Source organism: Mucor mucedo (genome assembly GCF_025094135.1).
Source record: "Mucor mucedo strain NRRL 3635 chromosome Unknown EV154scaffold_86, whole genome shotgun sequence".
Classification (NCBI taxonomy): domain Eukaryota; kingdom Fungi; phylum Mucoromycota; class Mucoromycetes; order Mucorales; family Mucoraceae; genus Mucor; species Mucor mucedo.
Window position 1 is genome coordinate 19153 of NW_026252370.1, and position 20503 is coordinate 39655.

At 37.6% G+C, this 20503-nt stretch overlaps 9 protein-coding genes across 9 annotated transcripts; 4 read left to right on the forward strand and 5 right to left on the reverse strand.

Moving 5' to 3' along the window:
* Positions 1–70: 70 nt before the first annotated feature.
* EV154DRAFT_517707 (microtubial binding protein) lies at positions 71–787 on the forward strand. Its single transcript, XM_051602528.1, has 4 exons — positions 71–142; positions 223–453; positions 523–580; positions 659–787. Exons 1-4 carry the CDS (start codon positions 109–111, stop codon positions 687–689), a joined length of 354 nt encoding a protein of 117 aa, XP_051454798.1. The 5' UTR covers positions 71–108; the 3' UTR covers positions 690–787.
* Positions 788–927: 140 nt separating this feature from the next.
* Positions 928–1484, reverse strand: EV154DRAFT_309497 (60S ribosomal protein L39). The gene is made up of 3 exons (XM_051594900.1): positions 1415–1484; positions 1085–1188; positions 928–1010 (listed from the first exon to the last, which is right to left on the reverse strand). Exons 1-3 carry the CDS (start codon positions 1415–1417, stop codon positions 962–964), a joined length of 156 nt encoding a protein of 51 aa, XP_051454799.1. The 5' UTR covers positions 1418–1484; the 3' UTR covers positions 928–961.
* Positions 1485–2426: 942 nt separating this feature from the next.
* EV154DRAFT_517711 (CNH domain-containing protein) lies at positions 2427–6942 on the reverse strand. The gene is made up of 7 exons (XM_051602529.1): positions 6432–6942; positions 5791–6363; positions 5338–5697; positions 5129–5272; positions 3882–5019; positions 2967–3790; positions 2427–2885 (listed from the first exon to the last, which is right to left on the reverse strand). The coding sequence occupies exons 1-7, from the start codon at positions 6615–6617 to the stop codon at positions 2727–2729; spliced, it is 3384 nt and encodes a 1127-aa protein (XP_051454800.1). The 5' UTR covers positions 6618–6942; the 3' UTR covers positions 2427–2726.
* Positions 6943–7533: 591 nt separating this feature from the next.
* Positions 7534–7980, forward strand: EV154DRAFT_517713 (uncharacterized protein). The gene has a single exon (XM_051602530.1). The coding sequence runs from the start codon at positions 7623–7625 to the stop codon at positions 7911–7913; it is 291 nt and encodes a 96-aa protein (XP_051454801.1). The 5' UTR covers positions 7534–7622; the 3' UTR covers positions 7914–7980.
* Positions 7981–9697: 1717 nt separating this feature from the next.
* Positions 9698–10357, forward strand: EV154DRAFT_484121 (uncharacterized protein; the record flags this gene model as incomplete). Its single annotated transcript, XM_051598632.1, has 4 exons — positions 9698–9760; positions 9836–9871; positions 10028–10185; positions 10255–10357. The coding sequence occupies 4 exons, from the start codon at positions 9698–9700 to the stop codon at positions 10355–10357; spliced, it is 360 nt and encodes a 119-aa protein (XP_051454802.1).
* A 527-nt stretch (positions 10358–10884) lies between these two features.
* On the forward strand, positions 10885–12111 carry EV154DRAFT_468952 (uncharacterized protein; the record flags this gene model as incomplete). The annotated part of the gene is made up of 3 exons (XM_051597810.1): positions 10885–11310; positions 11373–11487; positions 11768–12111. The coding sequence occupies 3 exons, from the start codon at positions 10885–10887 to the stop codon at positions 12109–12111; spliced, it is 885 nt and encodes a 294-aa protein (XP_051454803.1).
* A 1861-nt stretch (positions 12112–13972) lies between these two features.
* Positions 13973–15160, reverse strand: EV154DRAFT_566400 (uracil-DNA glycosylase-like protein; the record flags this gene model as incomplete). The annotated part of the gene is made up of 6 exons (XM_051605954.1): positions 13973–14002; positions 14086–14183; positions 14280–14525; positions 14615–14683; positions 14753–14807; positions 14879–15160. 6 exons carry the CDS (start codon positions 15158–15160, stop codon positions 13973–13975), a joined length of 780 nt encoding a protein of 259 aa, XP_051454804.1.
* A 55-nt stretch (positions 15161–15215) lies between these two features.
* Positions 15216–17614, reverse strand: EV154DRAFT_517732 (WD40-repeat-containing domain protein). Its single transcript, XM_051602531.1, has 6 exons — positions 17529–17614; positions 17305–17426; positions 17147–17237; positions 16470–17052; positions 15788–16379; positions 15216–15701 (listed from the first exon to the last, which is right to left on the reverse strand). Exons 1-6 carry the CDS (start codon positions 17542–17544, stop codon positions 15270–15272), a joined length of 1836 nt encoding a protein of 611 aa, XP_051454805.1. The 5' UTR covers positions 17545–17614; the 3' UTR covers positions 15216–15269.
* A 78-nt stretch (positions 17615–17692) lies between these two features.
* EV154DRAFT_593821 (kinase-like domain-containing protein) lies at positions 17693–20033 on the reverse strand (the record flags this gene model as incomplete). The annotated part of the gene is made up of 5 exons (XM_051606956.1): positions 17693–17788; positions 17914–18189; positions 18269–18448; positions 18505–18826; positions 18907–20033. The coding sequence occupies 5 exons, from the start codon at positions 20031–20033 to the stop codon at positions 17693–17695; spliced, it is 2001 nt and encodes a 666-aa protein (XP_051454806.1).
* Positions 20034–20503: the final 470 nt, after the last annotated feature.

The following is a 20503-nucleotide window of genomic DNA, read 5'->3' on the forward strand; positions in this document are numbered from 1 at the left end:
ACATGAACTATTTATACCAATATTTATGCGGGCTCCCTTTTTTTTTTTTTTTTTTTTTTTTCTTCCTTTTAATCTAGTACGGAATTAAAACAAGAAAATAAGACCCAGATGCGTAGTAAGTTTAAAGACGAACATCCCTTTGGTAAGTTACAAAAGTTAAAAAAAGAGAGAGAGAGAGAGAAAGAAAAAGGCTAAAAAAGAAGCATGTGTGTGTGTTTATAGAGAAACGTAAAGCAGAAGCAGAACGAATTCGACAGAAATATCCCGACCGTATTCCGGTTATATGTGAAAAGGTGGAGAAGAGTGATATACCTACCATCGATAAAAAGAAATACTTGGTGCCTGCCGATTTAACTGTGGGACAATTTGTGTATGTGATCAGAAAACGAATCAAGTTGAGTCCAGAGAAGGCCATCTTTATCTTTGTGAATGAAATATTACCTCCCACCGCAGGTAAAATTAATCACTTTTCTTATCAAAAACAAAAGATGGTTTACAATTTTTACTTTTTTTTTAACTTAGCATTAATGAGTGCTATTTACGAAGAGCACAAGGACGAAGACGGTTTCCTGTACATCACGTAAGTTAAAAGGCTGTTGTGTGGATTTTTTTTTTTTTTTATCTCTTTGGGGTTTAACTCACATGATTTATCTTTTAGGTACTCTGGTGAAAATACCTTTGGCTATTAAAACTCCTCTTTTTACAACCCCCATTAACAACCACAAAAAGAAACAGAAAAAAAAAATAAAACATTTTGTAAGAAATACTAAGAGAAAGAAAAAAAGAAAGGACCGTGTTGACTTCCATGCGAGAACTTTTTTTTTTTTTTTTTTTTTTTTTTTTACACATTATAAAATAATGTGTGTGTTTTTTTTTAATCATCCAAGGAATTAAAATTTGTTGAAGAAATTAAAAAAAAGTTGAAGCAAATAAAATGTCGTAGAATGGGGGAATCGATGATTTAGATGTTCAACTTGGTGTGACGCCAGTTACGTCTCTTGGCATTCCAACTACATTGAAGAAAAAAAAAAAAGACATGTTTAGAAGATGACAATTGAGTTTCGGCATGTGTATGGGAGCTTACCGAATCTTGGTGTCGGTCTTGAGACGGAACCAGTGAGGCAAAGGACGGTTTTGCTTCTTAGCCTTGCCAAGCTTAACCTTGGTGATGAATGTCTTTTGAGAAGGCTATCAATTCACATTTTGAAAATTGGGGTGTTAGCATATTGTATCTCCTCTCTCTCTATCCAGTCCCAAATCCCATCCATCAATCAAAAGTCCTTTTGTTTATCTATACTGTTTGTCCCCTTTCTGCTTTTGTTTTTTTCGCTGGTTTTTTTTTTCTGCAGTTGATGTGTAGATTTCAATCATGATGGAGGGAATGGATGGTTTCTTTGATGTTCATATCTCTTACCATTTCTGTAATGATCAAGTGAGAGAGAAAGTGATATCTGTTTCCGCCCTTTACCCCAACTCCTTATCGCCGCCCCCGCACACACCCCGCACACACACACACACGCACACACCGCAGCACTTTGTGTGAAGTTCACCCCCTCCTAAACTCTCTGCTGTGTAATTTCATACGCCGTTTCAATAACTAGTGCGCCTTTTGGCATCGGACATTTAATAGTCGTATTGCAACCGCTCAAACAATGCAAGTCAGAAACTCTTCTTCGTGTCATAATGACTTTCAAAAGAACTTTTTTGATTTTATTGATGAGGCCGGATCACATACTCCAATAATGGGAAATCGTGCATAGTCTTAAGAAAAAAAAGGCGAACCTGACTATGATTGTACAAGTTAAATACAGCAGACGTGCGGAGCAAAAATGTTACAATTGTCAGCTGTATTTTTCTTCTTTTTGGAACCATCAAAGTTGAACCATTGAAGCGATCAGATATGGGAGAAACTCAAGGACAGGAATTTTTAGGGGGCATGTACAACTAAAGTAAAGAGAGAAAAGCTAATGTTTTGGGAAAATTCCAAGTTAAAAAAAAAACCTCTTAAAGGAACAACCGTGTACCATAATTGTTTAAATTTACCAAAGCTATCATGAACGAAATCCTTTTTTTTTTATTATTATTATTATTATTATTCAATGATAATGCGTAGAATCTGATAGTAACTATTTTTGAATAAAAAGCTTTGGATTGAGATGAGTGTATTTTTTTTTTTTTGAAATACAAAAGATATAAAGGTATCTAATATTACAAGTTTTAACAAAAGAATTACAATACCTCTTTTGCATTCTTTTTTTATCATGAGTTTATGTTGGTTTTTTATCTCTTGCTTTAGACCAGATGTTATAATTTTGAGAGATATGGCCTTGACATCTACTTAAAATGGAAGCATTTGCAAATTTACCCCCCTCAAGCCAAGTTCGGTAGTTGTCTATCAGCGTTTTCAGTAGTAGTATGTAAACTGATAGTAAACCGGGGAAGCGGGATAAACCAAAAAATCGATCATCCTATGAATTGAACATATTTTTGGGGGCATGTCAATCGACGTAATAACATTTTTCTTAGACTTGATAAAAAAAAAAAATTGGAATTTATTTTCCTTTCTGCTTTAAAAAAAAAGAAATGAGAAAATTGTAATAAAAGGAACCAGCCAGATAAGTTTTGTAGTTAGTATTAGTAGTAAGAGTATAAACAATAATGATAAAAAAAAAGACGATAGTAATAATAATAATAATAATAAAAAAAGAAGGGAACGTTAAAATAATTTAAAGAGGTGGTTCAAATGTGCCCATGAGTTGAAAGACGTATTGAAAGTCGGGTTTAAAAGGATGCGCCATACAACCATGAATAACGGGAGCAAAGGTCTGATGAATGAATTGCAAACAACGCATATGAGTACCTGCCAATACCTGAATCAATTCGCCCTACACAAATAAAAAATTATCCCCCACTGGGTGATTAATATACTATTTTTTTTTTTTTTTTTGGAGGCGATCCCCACTTACAGTTTCAACGTGTCGCACTTCAATAAATCGTGGATCAAAGCCAACGACATAAGGATAATAAAAGGCTACGGATTGAGGTACACCTTCCCATTCAATCAAGGGTGATTCACGCACCAGATTACCATGCACATTGACCATAAACGCAAAAGCGTCATAACAAAGCAAATAATGTTCCTTGCATCGAAACATCCCCAACGGACGTAAATCATCCCCTCGTTGCTGTACAAATGCAAAATCAGGGTTCGTGGGGTCTGGTAAATTACGGTTCATGTTCAACGCATCCAAATTGATAATCTCAAATCCACGCGCACATACCACAACCACACGCGCCTTCAGGAAATGCATGGCGTAGGATTCCGTACCGATATAAAACTCCATGTAGGATTTGAACCACGAAGGGATCTTACCAAACAGACCCGATTTCGTAAAGAACTTGCTACTTTTGGGATTTCGTAAATCGCCACAGATAGGCTCCAGTACCTTGAAATGACTATCGACACCTCGCTTCTTCATGGCAATCACAATCGTCCGCTTATTACAGACACCCGCATGGAAAAACGAAATGTGTTGCGCAATCTTTTGGTGAGGTCGGTCCGTACTCTTTCGAGCATCCTTGGCATCCTTCGAGGCCAGTGCATCCAAGGCATAAGCGTATAACGTTTTATCCGCCAGGATCAAAAAGATATGTTCGTCCTCTAATACAGCGATCTGTTGCACGTCCGATATTCCCAAAACAAGACTGATCGTATTCGTATCTCCTTCAATACCCATCCAAATGCCTTGTTGAGTACCAATTGCAATCATTCGAATACCTGTCGCTCCCACTGTAACCCAGTCCAAAAAAAAAAGTACGTTATTATGCTGTTTCTCTCTCTCTCTTTTCTTTTGTAAATACAAATATATATTTAAACTTACCAAAGGGAACTGTGCATGTCACTTTACCGTAATTGTGTATATTGGAACTAGTGCCACCAAACGTTGTATCTGACAGAGATCGAATTTCAAAGATACGTTTATCGATATCCGCCATTTCATTTGTTGCCTTTGCCTTGACGACCATTTCTTTCCATTGAATACGAGAAGCGGCATTTTCAGCGTACAGGAGATAATCAGCGCCATGACGACCCAAATGCTGGATAAGGATAGGGTAACTGACACCAAAGGGAGAAGAAGGCAGGATGGTGGTAGGAGAAGAATGACCAGAGTAAGTGCTACTCATGTTACGCAGACCGATCGAAAACCCTTCCGTGGCTTCCTGCATATGTAAAAGTTCCATGGGGATAGGACGTTTGGAGATCATGTATTCCACATCACCTTCCTTGGTCAATGATTTCTTGACTTTGGTCATCAGAAACAAGTGGTCGAATAAAAACACATGGAGTTCGATGGTTTCCACTACCAAATGAGATTTGCGAGAGAGCGGGCCCTCGAAAATTAATTTACGAGTAGGGTTGAGGAGGTCTAAGGCGTGATGTTCATCAGGCTTATACCGAATTCGGGCTTCAATCTCCAGTACGCGTAGCTGGTTCTTGGTGGCTAACGTGCCTTCGTCCATTTTGGCCGCGATGCTTTTGATGGTATCGACGCATTGAGCCAGATAGGCCTTGTCTGGGTTTTCCTCGGGTGTCTTTTTCCAAACGGCGTCGAGTAAGAGAGAATAACGCTGGAGTCGAGTCACAGGTAAGATGATGAAATGACGGAAAGGTAATCTTCGACACTGAGCCAATTGTTCCTTTGTCTTGATAAAGTGTTTAAAGACCATATTGTTCTCGGTTTCTAATTTAGCGGTGTATTCAGCCAAGACAACCTGGGGACCGTATTTAAGATAGGCGTCCATGAACAAATGAATATGACGCAAGAAGATGTCACCAATCTTATCAACGAGACCGATACGACTAGAGGATTGACAGTTCGCTTGATGATCACGCAGTTCCTTGTACAGATTGTCGTGGATCTCTAAAATTTCTTGGTAATTGTTAACCACTTTATCGTGGAATTCTTTTTTTCGTGACTCTTCGATACATTGTGATCTTAGTAACTCTTTGGCAAAATCCTACAGCCCAAACCCCCAAAAAAAAAAAATAAGTATCTCTTTTCTTTTTTTTTTTGGCAAGCACTAAAACCTTTTTTCTCTACACTTTTTTTTTTATGCGATTTTTTACCTCGTCTAAAATTTTTAAATCACGAACATAGTCATCTTCGGTATAGATCAGCTCATGAATCGCTTCTTGTCGACTGATTTCGTGTGAAGGCATAGACTTTAAGATGTCCTTAGCTACGGTGGCTGACCATGCACGCGACATAGCCTACATATATATATATATAATTAGTGGTAAGTCTCCCGTGTGACAGACTTCAAAAAAAAACTTACAGAGTCATGCGAGGTGGATGAGACGATAGAAATGGCAGGTTTTTTGATGATATGACCGTTGAGAGGGTAAACACGGTTGGGACAATAAGCGGAATAACAACCGGGTTGACCAGGCAAACAGCTGATGGAATAACATTGAGTTAAAGGGGTATAAATACCTTGGATTTCTTCTACATCCAAGGTTTCTTCTACCAAAGTGTACATTTCGGTAGCCGAGTCATACACTTTGTTTTTTCGGAAGGATTTTTCTGAATAGGCAATTGGGACAATAAGAGGAGGTTTGCAGTACATGAGGCACTGCGCAATATCTAAATAAACTGCTTTGCCTAAGCCTTCGGGTAAGAATGACCGGATGATTTCCTAAAAAAAAAGATGCGATATAAATGTTGTTGCTGCTGCTGCTTTTTTTTTTTTTTTTTAAGATAAATATATATATAAAAAAAACACACATACAAGTGCCTCTTCGCCATTAAAACTGAGAGGATATTCCTCGGTACAAAATATTTTTCGATGCTGATTTAATGTGGCGACTTCATTAATAAACATGGTGGAGATATAAGAGATGAAGGCGATATTTGGAATTTCCCCGTGAAGATCCCCGAAAGAAGATTCATGCACGGTGGACATTCCCAAGGCAAGAGGTGAAGTTGGGTTTGAAAAAAGCATTTTGGGAGACAGGATAGGCTTACCCGATGAGGCAGCAGTGGCACGGTTTAACGAACTGGATCGTGTGGTGAATACATATTCGTCCTTGTTGGATGACTGCTGTCGAAAGTAATCCCCATTGCTGTTGCCTACTCGCAGAAAGGAAGGTGAACAGGGTGCCGAGGGACTGATACCCACAGTGGAAGAAGATGAATTGCGGTTCACAACAGCTATCGTTGGTTGCTCAAGTATCAAGTTCCCTTCCGCTGCACTGAATCGTGTATAGTTCTCCAAAACGGGTGAGTACCCAGGGCTATCCTCTTCGTCATCTCTTTCATCGTCTTTTGGCGTATAATAATCAAAGTCATAATCTTGTTCATCCTGAATACAAGAAACATTTAACCTCGACAAAAAGAAGAAGGACTACCTTTTCTTTTATTATTTCTTACCAGTGTCTTATCAAGCTTCAAGGGAGTAATGTCTTTATTACATCTCTTGGAGAGTGTGGTTTCTGTTGGAGTGTCAGTTCTGGACGACACGCTCAATTCATTTATATACATGTCCAAGTCGTTATACAGTGCTTCCAGAGTAGGAGACCCTACATCCAGTGCAGATGGTTGATATTGCTCTGCCATTGGTAATGCAAAGATAAAAAAAAAAAAAAGGGGAGAGAGTTGCTGTTTGAAAAAGAAAGAGAAAAGGGCGTTCAGGGCAATTACAACAAAAAAAGCTCCAAAATGTGTAACAAAAAAAAAAAGCTTATATAAATAGATGTGATGTCACCCGAAAGTTTGGAAAGTATTAATAAACTTAATAGGGCGTGTCTCCATACTGTAATTAACTGATTAAATTTTTTTTTTTTTTGACTGTGGCAAAAGGCCAAGTGGGATACAGTACACGTGTTTACGTCTCCGCGAGCAAAAGGGTACGCCGCCGTATTGGATATCCTCTTATTCTATGCCAAAGCTTAAAAAAAACAAATACAACCTTTCCTTTGCCCTTTTATAGGTTGTCTTTTAGCAAACTCAAGCTTTTTTTGTGTATCAATAATCAATTTCATTTGGTGCCACACCTACTAAAGTAAAAAATAAAAACTTGTGATTATAATAACATCAAAACTATATGTGTAAGCCTAAAAGGCCAAGCCTATTGTACTTTGCATTGGAGTACAAGACGTTCCCTTCTCTTCAAGTGATCTTGTACAGCTTTTTTTTTTTTATTAAAGAAACCAATTTGACAACAATTTAAACTTTATAGCCAGCTAATTTATTTTATTTCATTTTTTTTTTTAAAAAAAAAAAAAAAAAAAAAAAAAAAGAAGTGCTTGAGAGTTCATTATCTATTTCTTACAGAAGCAACAAGATCAATTAACTGGTCACAGTTGATGCACTTAATTATTTATGAATTGCATATCGATTTGTCAATTGATGCGTAACCCAAAAACTGATCTCGGGCAACTTCTTTCTTTCGTAAAAAAAAAGGGGGGGTGGGTGGGCGGGGTATTGAATGATAAAAATAGATTTTTGGTAAATGCGTTTATAAAAGATATGCCAGACTTTTTATTCGTAAATTACTCTTTTTTTACCAGCCTCATTCGAAAAAAATAGAAACCTCGGGTCGCTGATCTCGTTTCCCTTTTCATGGTGTCCTCCGGTAAAATAAAAAAAAAAATACACGCGGGGCTTCCCCTGATATCTTTTTTTTTTTTTTTTTTTTTTTTTTTTCATTTAAACATGCTGAATTTGAATTTAAACCCATTTTATCATGGCACCATGGTCTCCCACAGTGATATAATAAAAAAGAAAATCCAGAATCAAAATTATTTCTGTTACTGGCAAAAGATAGCATTGATGAATGTCTTTTTTGTTATTGTTGTTGTTGTTGTTGTTATAGTGAAGCTTTTAAAAACCATTCTAAAATGCGTCAAATAAAAAGTGCATCACTGTTGCTTTCTCCAAAATATCCTTCAAAAAAAAAAACAAAGTTTGATAATTCCTGCAAATAGTAACATTGAATGCAACACATGAAATGATTGGATCCTACAAATACTTTGGATTTGCTAGAAGCATGACTTACGACTCTGTCCTTTTTTAAATCCACGTGGTCTTTCTCTTTTTTTTTTTTTTTTTCTTAAACTAAAATCATATTTAGCAAAGATGAGCAGAGCCCCAGGCAGTAACATTGTATCCAATTGGAATACCTACATCTTTTCAAGTCTTCGTGGGGGATAATAGATTTAATTTATATATATAAAAAATAAGGTACATGCTCTTACTGATACAAAATTAAAAAGTGAAGACTCAAACATGATGGGTGACTGAACAAACAAATAAATACACCCCCTCAGCAACATACGCAAAGAAAACTTGTTCAGACACTCTTTTTTATTTGGATCAGATCCTGACATTTAAACCAGCTCTTGCTCCATAAATAAGACTCTTTCTTCTTCTTTTAAGCATACTTATTTCTCTCTCTCTCTCTCTCTTTAAGATTGTTCTGCAGTAAACAGGTCCTTTTATCCGCGTTTCAAAACGTGTTCTCCCGAGTCACTAAGCCAACGGTAGTCTAAGCAAATAAAAATTTAAAGAAAAAGACTAGGTGAATCTCTCTTTCATATATTCGTAGTGGAAATGTCTAAAAAGCTAGTTATACAGAATATTTGGGGGGGGGGTAAAGTCGAGTCCTCTTCAGTCATTAAAAAAAAACGAATTTACAATTGAAGTCAGGGAGTGTTATTCAAGAAAAAAGTACAAGGCAGTGTTTTTGGCTGAGTCAATGAGAAAAATGGGTGAATGCTTGACAGGTTTGTTATTGGTTGATACTTGTAACAGCATTGATAGATGGAGGAATCATACATCCCCCTGTTGTTCTTTTTCAAAACAATGTTTATAGTAATTTATACTGCTAGCTATTTTAAAAGAAGGTGAAATTCAATGGAAATGTGTTTTATTTTTAAACTTGGGAATAAGGTCATTTATAGGATAATCATTTGATGAACATATACGTTAGTGATACATTTTATTGAGACGCCTGCATAGAATTTTTCATCAGACATATCTATAACTACCTTCCGCAAGACAATAGGCACACAAGCTCCAATTGTTCCGATTTTCGTACTTTTTTTTTTTCCCCTTTGCGGCAATAAGCCAATCACAAGCAAATCCTGTTTCCTTTTTTAAAAAAAAAAAAGTATGATAAATGAGCTTCCCCTGTCTGTCTCTTTCTTTCTCTCTATCTTTTCGATCTTTTGTTCTAATAAAGCCTTTTGTTCATGATGGTCCTGTTTGTTTAGGCTTTTTTTTTTAAGCAGGATAAAAAAGAAATTCGTTGTGTCACATCCCCTCAATGGATAATTTCGTGAGTTTCTATGCAGAAAGTCGCGCTCCATTTTTTTTTTAAATCGGGAGTCTGATGTTTACCGTTTCGTGAAGTTAGTTGTGATATGTTACAGCAGTAAAAAAAAAAAAAAAAAAAAAAAAAAAGATGTATTGCATATCAAATGATGGTAAAAGTACTCTTTCCCTTTGCCGTTTAAGAAGAAAAATTGGGTGGGGGGACTTTTTGTTATGCGTGACGGTGAACTTTAAAAAAAAAGGTCTTTCATTTAAGAATGGAAAGAGTAACACGAAATCACCAAGATGTTTTTAAAAACCAAATCTCGAGATTTTCCCTTTTTCTTTTTTTCTTCTTCTTTACTCTTTTTAAATTTTCTTACATGTCTGACGTAAACAATAATGCTATGGGACCTGTTCGCCCTGTTGATGATGAGGCCAAGGAAGTAAGTCTGAGGAAAGAATGCAAAAAAAGGAAAATAAAGAGAGGGAGTAGAGGTTAAAAATGATGTTGTGTGTAGGTATTTCATCAAGTAAAGGAACAAGTTGTTGATAAGGTATGTTGTTTTTATTTTTTAAAAAAAGGAAAACGAACAGTTTTACTAATGACGTATGGTATAGCTTCACGAGGTAATACAATCAAAGGAGAGAGAGGGTGGAGGAAGAACCTTTTTTTGGTTGCTAAGCCAGTGACTGACTCTGGATATTATTAGCTTAACCATTTAGACAATGTTCACGGTCTCCATGAGTTGGATGATTTAGAACGTATTGACTGTTATAAGCTTGTGGAATATGCCACTGAAGAACTTGCTTACGGAACCAACTATTTTGGCAAGATTAATTTGGGTGACGAAAAGTATATTCATGTCAGGTAATAAAAAGTAAAAAAATAACGGCCTCCCAATAATAAAGTAACTAAATTGCTCTCTCTCTTTTTTAGAGTTTTCAAGGCTCCTGAGGGAAATGTTGATTTTTACTCTATCCTTACTGAAGGCACTGCCATCTGGTCTCGTGAAGAGCCTCTCAAGTACTTTATCGATTAAAAAAAAAAAAACTGATGTAACAATAAAATACGAATACGGGCTCTCTCTCCCCCAAATAATTCACAAGTGCCATTTTTTATATATATTTATTTTCTTTCTCTTTTTTTTTTTTTCTTTCTTTCTTTTTCTTTCTTTTTCCTTTTTTTCTTATTTTTTTACACAGAAGAGGGTAGAACTATTGCATTGACTCTTTCTTTCTTTTCTTTTCTTTTTTTGCATAACCACACTTGTTACATGTCGGTTGTTGAGTCTTTTTTGTTGAGCTGTAATTAGAAATGCCTTCAACAAGATTAAGTCATCGCCATCAACCTTCCAACGTGTCCTTCTCTTCTTCTTCCTCTTCTTCTTCTTCTTCTTCAACACGACCTGCTCTACCCCAAATCCTCTCGAATTCCGCTTCCAACGCCGTCAATTTCAGCAGAAGTACAGCACCCACCTCACGAAGAGTACGTACACACTGGTTTACCCACTTCATATTAAATTGGCGCAGAAGTTCAAGGTCATCGAAATTATTATTGGGCTTTTCCATGACTTTACTCATCATTCAGGTCATGGCTAGTATCACTGTCTTATTCATATCGTGGGAGATGTACTGTGATAAACCACTACGATGGTTTGTGACCGTCTACATTGTTCGATTGGTTCTCACCGCACCCATTGTCATCTATACCCATTTAATCCCTCCACGTCGCAGGTCGACCGTGATGATATCGCCACGTACCAGTGCCAGGTCAGATTTGGCAGAGGCCTATGCCATGAGTGAACGCAACCGTCCATTATCGGTACCTCCTCCCGCCTTACCCACCCCTACAAATCATCGTCATTATCAACAACAACAACAACAACAGCAACAGTATCCGGCATTGATGACCCCCGTTCAGCAACCTCCAATACCCGCTTTACATGATGACCCCTTTGATGAAAATGTCTTGCGACAATGGATTGATAGGTTTGTCAATGATTATTTATTAGTATAAAGCAAAAAAAAAAAATTCTTATGGGATTGTTTATTTAGAGCGAAATCTGGCTTGGATTTATTTGCTGTATTATGGTTTATCATTGGAAACTACATGCTCTTTTCTTCTTCTACTTGTTCGGATACGGCAGTCCCGCTTTATTATCTCTCACTGGTGCTAACCATATATGGTTATTTCATGCTATCCGTTCCCGTATTTCTGTGTACATCCGTGATTTTCTGTCTGCCGTGTGTGCTAGGTAAAATATATATATATATATATATAACAAAAATGATGACTTACTTTTGGGGGAATTTAGTCGGTATGAGACTATTGCATGTAGATGATGGAGTGTATATGGGTGGAGCTACAACAGAAGAAATTGGCTTGATTCCAACGTATCAATTCCAACGGACACAGCAACAAAAGACGACGACAGCTGTGGACAATGAAGGATTTGTGATGCTGGAGGACGATTGTCATATCACAATGGACCATGTCAAAGGAGAGGGACGACCACGAAGGTCAGGGATGTTGGATAAACTATGGTTGTATTTGGGTCTGATGGAACCCCCTTGTGAAAGTGAACCGGTATACGAGATGATGGAAATTCTGGATGTTCAGGATCAGGTGTGCGTCATTTGTCTTTCAACGTACGAAAATGGAGATATGCTCTCACGACTGTGGTGCAAACATCATTTTCACAGAGCTTGTATTAAGGAATGGTTAATATTAAACCGTAGATGTCCCTTATGCAAACAAGACTTTGGGGGAAAAGATGTCTTGTTTGACATTTAGAAAAAAGGCATTTTTTCTTATATTTTTGTATTATTATTTATATGTATATTCCCGTTTTTTTTTTTTTTTTTTTTTTTTGCTGCTTTTCTTTTTTTTTTTTTTCTTCTTCTTTTTTTTTTTATTCAAATAAATGGAGCGTGTGAATCACATTTATAAATTATTCCAGTCAATGGTTTTATTACCATGCTCCTTCAAATATTCGTTTGCCTTTTTAAAGTGACCACATTCAAAAAATCCACGATGGGCTGAAAGAGGTGAAGGATGTACACAGTGAGTGGACAAAACTGTTCGAGTGTTTAGAAAATTTCAGTCCCATCTTTGTCAACAATGTGTAAACTCCTCGAAATAATTTCAAATTTTGACAGATACCAGTGCACGCGTTGCTACACCAGCAATAACGTTTTTGTATTTTTTGCGTCACAGGAACAGCGGATATTCTGGGTTTAAAACTGCTTATCACTCGAACAGTTATGTCCAGTGCTGAAATTTTTTAGAAAACCATAAAAATCTTTCGAAAAAACAGTCATATAAGCCCCAAAAAAAATTTTCAGACAGGTTTTGGTGGCTAGTCCACATATTATTTTTTTCTCTTTATTTTCGTAATATAAGACTTTACTCATTAAGATGACAAAAAGCATTTCTTTGACATTAAAAAACGAGATCATTAAATTACTAAACGACGGGCTTTCTTTTCGAGAAATAGCAAAAAAAGTGTCTGTTAGTTTGTCAACCATTGCAAAGATAAAAAAACAAGCTAATCTCGACATTCACAAAAAAATTGGTGGAGCACCTCGCAAGATTTCAACATCAACAGGTCGCTCATTGATTAGAGGCTTCAAAACAAATGTGAACAAGACTGTCAAGGATGCTGTTGAGGCTCTAAAAAAGGAAGAAGTGTTTGTCTGCGGAAGGACTGTTCGCCGCATGTTGAATTCGGCCGGGATGAAGGCTGAACATAAGCCTAAAGTACTGCCATTAACACCAAGCCGTAAAAAGGCGAGACTTTCTTGGGCCAAGGTCCACCAAAACTGGACTGTTGATGATTGGAAGAATGTTGTTTTTAGTGACGAAACGAAAATAAACCGTATTGGCTCTGACGGAGCTCAGTGGTTTTGGAATGCCACAGACGAAGAGATCCGAGATTGTCATCTCCAACATTTGTACAAGCATGGTGGTGGAAACATAATGTTGTGGGGTTGTTTTCTCTGGGAAGGTCCTGGATACATTGTTCGTATCGATAGTACTATGGACAGCAAGTTATACTGTGATATTTTGAGCGACGATCTAACGGCCAGTGTTAGTTACTACAATCGAAGTATCAAGGATGTCGTATTTCAGCAGGATAATGACCCAAAACATACCTCGAAAATGGCAAAAAACTGGTTTCAAAACAATGACGTACGCGTATTAGATTGGCCCTCATATTCCCCAGATCTAAATCCGATCGAGAATCTCTGGGCGATAATAAAAAAACGACTTTGCGCCTACGAAACGGCCCCAAAAAGCTTAACCGAGCTATTCGACCGGATCACCCAGGAATGGGACAAAATTGCCCCAAAGTTATGCCAAGACCTTGTAATATCTATGCCAAAAAGGATTGAAGCGGTTATCAACGCCAAAGGAGGAAGAACCAAATATTAGTCGTAAAATTTTCCATTGGACAAAACTGTTCGAGTGTCCACAAAATTTTATGTAATTTTCGTTACACCAAAAATGGGCCTGAGTTTAAATAAAACCAATTTTTATTTGTAATAGTCAATTAACTATTGTACGTAATTTTCGCGGATTTTTTGTATGCTATTACGATATGGAAATAAGAGAAAATGTAGCTTTTTAAAAACACTCGAACAGTTTTGTCCACTCACTGTACACTCTTCAACACAAGATGTTTCTGTTATTTTTTTTTTTTAAAAAAAAAACGTCAATCATTAATTTCTATAAGTCTCCCATAACATTTTCTTTTTTTTTTTTTACCTTTTGGTTAATGGTAGAACCCTTCTTTTGTGCATGGGCACCCCAAAGCATAAAGACCACATTAGACTTTCTCTCGTTAATGTATTTAATAATAGCATCTACGAAAAAGGGGAGCCTTAATACACTTTTAAACAAACAAACAAAAAAAAAAAAAAAAAAAAAAAAAATTATGCCCCTTTTTTTTTTTTTTTTACCTGTCAGTTCTTCCCATCCTTGCTTTGCATGACTTCCTGCTTTATGCGCTTCTACACTTAAACTGGTATTCAACATAAGAACCCCTTGTTTAGCCCAGTTCTCCAAATAGCCATGGTTTGGTGTCACGAAATCAGGATAATCAATCTTGAGTGCTTTATACATGTTGACTAAAGAAGGTGGGGTTCGCACTCCTTTCACCACGGAAAAGCAAAGTCCATGCGCTTGATTATTATCGTGGTAAGGATCTAATCATAAAAAAAAATAATGTGAACCCCCCAATGTTTACTTTGTCAGTTGTTTAGGGAGGGACCAAACTCTCTCTCTTTGTTTGTACCTTGACCGAGAATGACAACTTCTACTTTGGATGCGGGAGTATAGTTTGACCAACTGTAAATCTGTTCCACTACATGTGTTAACATCTTATTAGTCCACCCTTACCCCACATTCTAATAAAGTAAGTCCTGATACTTACAAGGAGGAAAAATTGTCTTTTTAGCGTCCCTTTCCGCTTTCAAGAAATTTTTCAACTATATAAAAAAAAAGTGTTCTATTTTAGATGGTGGTGGTGGGGTGGATCGGGAGAGAGAGGGGGGGGTACCTTTAAAAAGGAAGGTTTGACAAGTTCCGGAGCAAGTGCTTTCAACCATTCATAATTCATGGTATTCAATTCCAATTCCAATAATGACAAGGTTTCTTCATTGACGCCCTTGAACAATGAACGAGGATCTTTGCTAGCTACTTGCAATGACTCGATGTGAGCAACTCCACCCGTCGTTGATTTGGGTACAGCTGTCACGGGTTTAAACATACTTGTAAGCGTGGTCTGTCTCTTGTTGGAGGTTTCTCCTACTTCCTTGTCTCGCGATCGTTTGTTGGACATGTTTTTTATATTTTTGACAGTGGAAAAAAAAAAAAGAAAGGAAGAGGGGAAAAGTGGCGTTTTTTTTTTTATTTTTTATTTATTTATTTAAGGAAACGCGGTGGGTGACTTAAAAGGCGATATCCCAAACACGTACTGCAGCATCTTGTCCTACAGAGACAACCGTGAGTGTGGTGGTATTCTTTAAAAATTTGACACTATTGACAGCATCCACATGAGCATTCTTGATCACCACCTTCTTGGTAGGTACCTCTCGATTCCAAACATAGACATTGGTATCAATACTTCCACTGACCAAATAACCGCCACATCGGGACCAATCCAAAGACGTAATACGACTGGTATGGAAGACCCATTTTTGAATCACAGGTTCCTTACTCTCCGTATCATACACAAAAATCTTGCCTACACTATCGCCTACCGCAATTAGCTTTAACTCAGGATGCACTGCCAACGCACTAATGTTGCCGAGATTTCGGTCCAAGTCGCCCACATGGGTTAATTGACCGCTGCTTAATTCATATACGCGAACCTTGTTATCCTATTCAAATCACACTTATGAGTTTCTCCTTTCTCCTAAAAAAACCAAAAAAAAAAAAAAAAAAAAAAAAAAAAAAAAAAACGTACCTGACCACCAACATACACAGTTTTACCATCAGGGCTGATATCTACAGCAGAAGGCGTAAATCCGGGATGTTCAAGTTCACCCATCTTTTGGAGCTGATCATTGTAAATCAACACACTTTCATTCGTAGCAACCACCGTTGTCTTGTTATCCGATACAGCGAGAGACGAGGGAAGAGATCCCGTAGAGATGATCTTCTCACTAAACTTACAATCACTGACAGATCCATGACGCATGGTATCATCCATCGCAACGGACAAGAGATCATTGTCCTTGGAAGCAATCGCCGTCACCTGGTTCTTGTGGCCGTCACCATCGATACGTTCAGCACTTGTCTTATCTCCCTCCGCACCATACTTCCAATCAAAGACACGACCATCATAAGAACCTGTGAAAAAGGTGTTCTCTTCAGAGATCGCAAGTGCCGTGATGGCTTTACTGTGTCCATCAATATGATGAGAGACCTTGCCACTGTTCTTGTCAAGGTAACTGAATTCGCCAGATAAGGAAGACGTAAGCAAATGCTCACCGGACCATAAATTACCCACTTGTTGATTATCTACTGTGTTTACAGCCGAATTAATTTCAAAAGTACTAAGCAAAAAAGGTTAATTGTTTTTTTTTTTTTACACAAAAAAAAATGAAGGGCTAAGCCCATCATCCTACACACACACACACACTTACTTGACCACGGTCTTGGCATTCACGTCCCAAATCTTGGCAGTACAATCCGCCGAAGAAGACAAAATGTGGGTACTGTCAGGTGACCAAGCGATAGAAAAGATACCAGCAGTGTGTGTATTTTCAGCGGTGGTCAACTCTTCGATTTTGTCACCGGTTTTACCGTCATATAAAAACATCTTACCATCTGCAGCAGCGCTTGCAAAGAAATCACCGTTCGGGGAGAACTGAACAGCGTGCACAAATCGCGTATGATCGGCAATGGTCTTGACGTATTTAAAAGGTACGCCGGTTAAAAAGGCCACGGTCATATCATCGGAGGCCGTGACGGCTTTGAACGGACGTTGTTGACGGATACTGACACTATTGATGATCTTGGAATGACCCGTGATTTCACCTACCGAGGATAAAGTATCAAATGAAAAGGCATGACCGAAACTTTCTTTGCCTTCACCTACACCAATCAGTCGTTTGCTCTCACTGTCCCATGCAATATCGCTCATCTTGCCAGAGATGGGTCGAATCTCGTTCTTTAAAATGTGTTCCTCATTCACGGTGTCCCAAATACGAATGTTACCTTGGACATCTGCAGAAGAAAAAGAAAAAGTAATGTCAACAACCAACCCACCAACCCCCCCCCCCTTTTTTTTTTCTCTCTCTCTCTTTTTATTTATATATACCTCCAGATGCAATGTAGTAACCACTTGGACTGAAACGAGCGACGGTTGTTTGAGCCTTATGACCTACATATTCGGTTGCGATAGAAGGGTTCTAGCCAAAAAAAAATAACGTTTAGTCCCTTTCATTGAAGACGCGTTTGGGATAATGATAATTTTACCTGCAAATCTCGGATGAAAACGGATTTTCCATTGGTATAAGTAAAAGATTTTCCCTTGGGGTCTGCATCAAGTTTAATAGACTCGCCACGACTCGTATGAGGAAGTGGAGCAAAAGTGTATTCTAAAAGCAAACCATTTAAAAAAAAAAAAAAAGAAAAAAATGGTTTTTTTTTTTTTTTATGGTTAGCATGATTATTTTTAAGCTACTCCAAAAAATTATTACTTTTCGTATAAGACATTTTTTTATTTTAGAAACAAAATAAAAAGGGAAACAAAGAATCGATTTTTTTATTTTTTTTTATTTTTACTTTTTTTAAATAAGAGAAAGGGTATTACATCATTTGTACTACCCTATTAAAAAGTTAATTTTTTTTTTTTAAAAGGGCTTTATTCACTTCCAGAGGTGCGCATACGGTAATAATCACTAAACTGATCTTGAGTACAACAAGGAATTGTCTTGGCTCGAATAAGTACTTCCAGATCCTATGACATATAAAAATTCGGTGGGTTGAGCAACTAAAAATATATGAAATAAAAGCCTCCCCCCCCCCACCCCACGGCACACAAATCCGTGCGCGAAAACAAGGCCCCCGAAAAAAAAAACTTACACTTTTCAATTCAGAAAGACCAATACGTTGAGCTGGATCAAGAATAAACATACGTGCTATCAGACTTTGAAATTTGGCATGAATCTCTCTTGTTGGCTCATAATTAAAGGTGCCTTCTGCCAAATATCGCTTTTTTTCTGTTTTAGTGGAAAAGGTAAATTGGTGATAATAAGGGGGCGTAATATCCAGTAAGAAGAGTAAGAGAATTCCCAAGGACCATATATCGGACTTTTCGTAACAATTGACGATCTTGGATGCAACTTCAGGTGCCATATACTAAAAATAAGTTGAATGTGTGAGGGGGGGGGGGGGAATGCTAAAAAAATCTTTCAAAAAAAAAAAATTATATATATACCATCGTGGTACCAGTACCACCTGGATGTCTTCTACCAGCACGCTTACACAGACCAAAGTCAGAAATCTTGATCGATCCATTCTCATGCATCAAGATATTCTCGGGCTTGATATCACCATGGAACAGACCAAATATATCAAGAAGATGTCCCAGACCATTTACAATCTGTACAATTTTTTTCTAGTTAGTTAGTAAAAAAAATCAAACGTATAAAATATAAAAGCAAACTACTTTACGTTATGAAAGATGTAGACCACAATGTCTACGGGAATTTTTTTAGGTACACCACGTAGAACATAATGCAGATTAATAAATTCAAACAAGGAGCAGTCCATTAATTCCATGGCAATGGTCGGTTGTCCCAATTGACTACAAAAGACCTTAATACCTCGGATGATATTCTGATGAGGATGTCGCGTCATCACGTACGCTTCTTGGACTATCAAGTACGCGTCAAAAATACTGTGCGGTTGGTAAGAAGATAGACTCTTGACAGCAACATGGTCCGCATAAATGCTTTCATCCTTGAACTCTCCCAACAAAACTTGCCCATTCATACTAAGAAAAAGAAGAAGAATGTGTGAGCTTTGGGTTTCGTGTTTTTTTTTTTCTTTTGAAAGGTCAGTGAGAGAACTTACCCGCTTCCCAACTTTTTGTCAAATAAAGTAATATAATCTCGCATCTCTCCTTTGGCATAACTATCAGATACCATTCTCAAAAGCGCCAAATGATAGAGATGAAAGCAATGGAGATCCTGAGGTGAGATATCGATATAGCGTGAAAAATGGGGTTCTCCCTCCGTAGTCCATGGACGCGTTAATTTGGCCTGTGTATTTTCCTTATTGGCAAAATACGTTGCAATTGCCATTTCCGCTTTAAACTCTTTCTCAGGTAAAGGCAATCGAAATATCCTTGAATCAAAGCCCAAGATGGAGAGATGTTGTGCATAACTTGGAAGTGTGAGCCATTTTCTTTTTTCCTCCTCCTCCTCTTCTCCATCGCTCGTCTTACGGTCCAGATAAATGGGTGTATAAAATGGGTTTTGATTATCTCCAGTATCCACTTCACCGTCAATCTCGGCTATTCTATCCTCCTGAAGCTGTCGATTGATCTTGTAATAACAAACAGAGGGATGGTTATACACTAATTGAGGTAAAGTCACATTGTCCACTTCTTCAGGGTGGTTTTCCTGTAAAAACGTATCGGCTTCTTGTTCGTTTTGATGAGATGTGGGTTGATTGGTTGCAGGAGGAGCAACCATGAGTGGAGGGGGATTCGCCGCTTGAGGTTGACTCTCCATGTGAGGAATGATATGAGCGAATCGAACCATCAATTGTTCAAGATACTTTTGCGCCTCTACAATCTCAGCATAGGCCTTATGAACGCATTCCGTATCTACGGGGGATGTTACGTCTATCATGTGAGCGTCTGTAGAGTTTGTCTGTTTGTCTGATTCAGATGGGGTTGTCGTATCATGGTAGTCCGAAGAAGAACTTTGGATATCATTTACATCTATGGGATTCTCTCCGGCAATTGTAAGATGGGGAGCATCTTCAAAGTCTTCTTGAACAGAATTGAACTGCCCCTGTTCGTGTTCTTTATACAGTGCCGCAAAACAATTGGGATTCCTTTTGTCGATTTCGGGTTCTTTTTCTTCTTTGCGTCCACCAAGCAACTTACCTAAAGACTGAGTAGCACGATAGACAACAAATACCCCCAAGGATACGGTTGGGAAAATAGTGTAAGCGAGAAAAAGGTCTATCATCGTTAAAGAAAGGGAGTTTTTATTTTATTTTTGCGTTGTCAAGAAACAAGTGGTGGAGGTCTGTTATAATTAAAAAAAAGTAGATACACACACAAAAAAAACTTGTGCGTTTATATATCTGTAAAAAAGACAGACCTCTTTATTAACATGTTACAATTAAACATTCGATAGTAGCTGTACATTTACAATTGATATCATTTAAGAATGGTGGGGTACAAAGAGACACCTTTTTTTTTTTTTTTTAAACGAAAAAAATCCATCGTGACAACAATGACACGGGGGGGATGGGAGGCATACATTTTTATTTTTTATTTTGAATATATAAATAAAATGTAGATGCAGTGTTTCCGGTCTGATGGGTCCTCGACCCACTGATCATAGCTAGTTTCAATTCTTGCTATTTAAGCTTCATTATTTCTTTCATTTCATGCTGACCATTCCCAACTTGGCTCGCTATGAACCATCACTAT

Excerpts from the sequence above, each read along its gene's own strand:
- EV154DRAFT_517732 (XM_051602531.1), bottom strand. Across the intron at positions 17,238-17,304 it reads TTTTCATCCGAGATTTGCAG|AACCCTTCTATCGCAACCGA; the intron begins GTAAAATTATCA and ends TTTTTTGGCTAG. Across the intron at positions 17,053-17,146 it reads TTACTACATTGCATCTGGAG|ATGTCCAAGGTAACATTCGT; the intron begins GTATATATAAAT and ends TTTCTTCTGCAG.
- EV154DRAFT_517707 (XM_051602528.1), top strand. The coding sequence starts at position 109 with ATGCGTAGTAAGTTTAAAGACGAACATCCCTTTG. Across the intron at positions 143-222 it reads TAAAGACGAACATCCCTTTG|AGAAACGTAAAGCAGAAGCA; the intron begins GTAAGTTACAAA and ends GTGTGTTTATAG. Across the intron at positions 581-658 it reads GACGGTTTCCTGTACATCAC|GTACTCTGGTGAAAATACCT; the intron begins GTAAGTTAAAAG and ends TTTATCTTTTAG.
- EV154DRAFT_517713 (XM_051602530.1), top strand. The coding sequence starts at position 7,623 with ATGGTGTCCTCCGGTAAAATAAAAAAAAAAATACACGCGGGGCTTCCC.
- EV154DRAFT_309497 (XM_051594900.1), bottom strand. Across the intron at positions 1,011-1,084 it reads AAGACCGACACCAAGATTCG|TTGGAATGCCAAGAGACGTA; the intron begins GTAAGCTCCCAT and ends TCTTCAATGTAG.
- EV154DRAFT_517711 (XM_051602529.1), bottom strand. The coding sequence starts at position 6,617 with ATGGCAGAGCAATATCAACCATCTGCACTGGATGTAGGGTCTCCTACT. Across the intron at positions 6,364-6,431 it reads TGAAGCTTGATAAGACACTG|GATGAACAAGATTATGACTT; the intron begins GTAAGAAATAAT and ends TCTTGTATTCAG. Across the intron at positions 5,273-5,337 it reads CATCCACCTCGCATGACTCT|GCTATGTCGCGTGCATGGTC; the intron begins GTAAGTTTTTTT and ends ATATATATGTAG.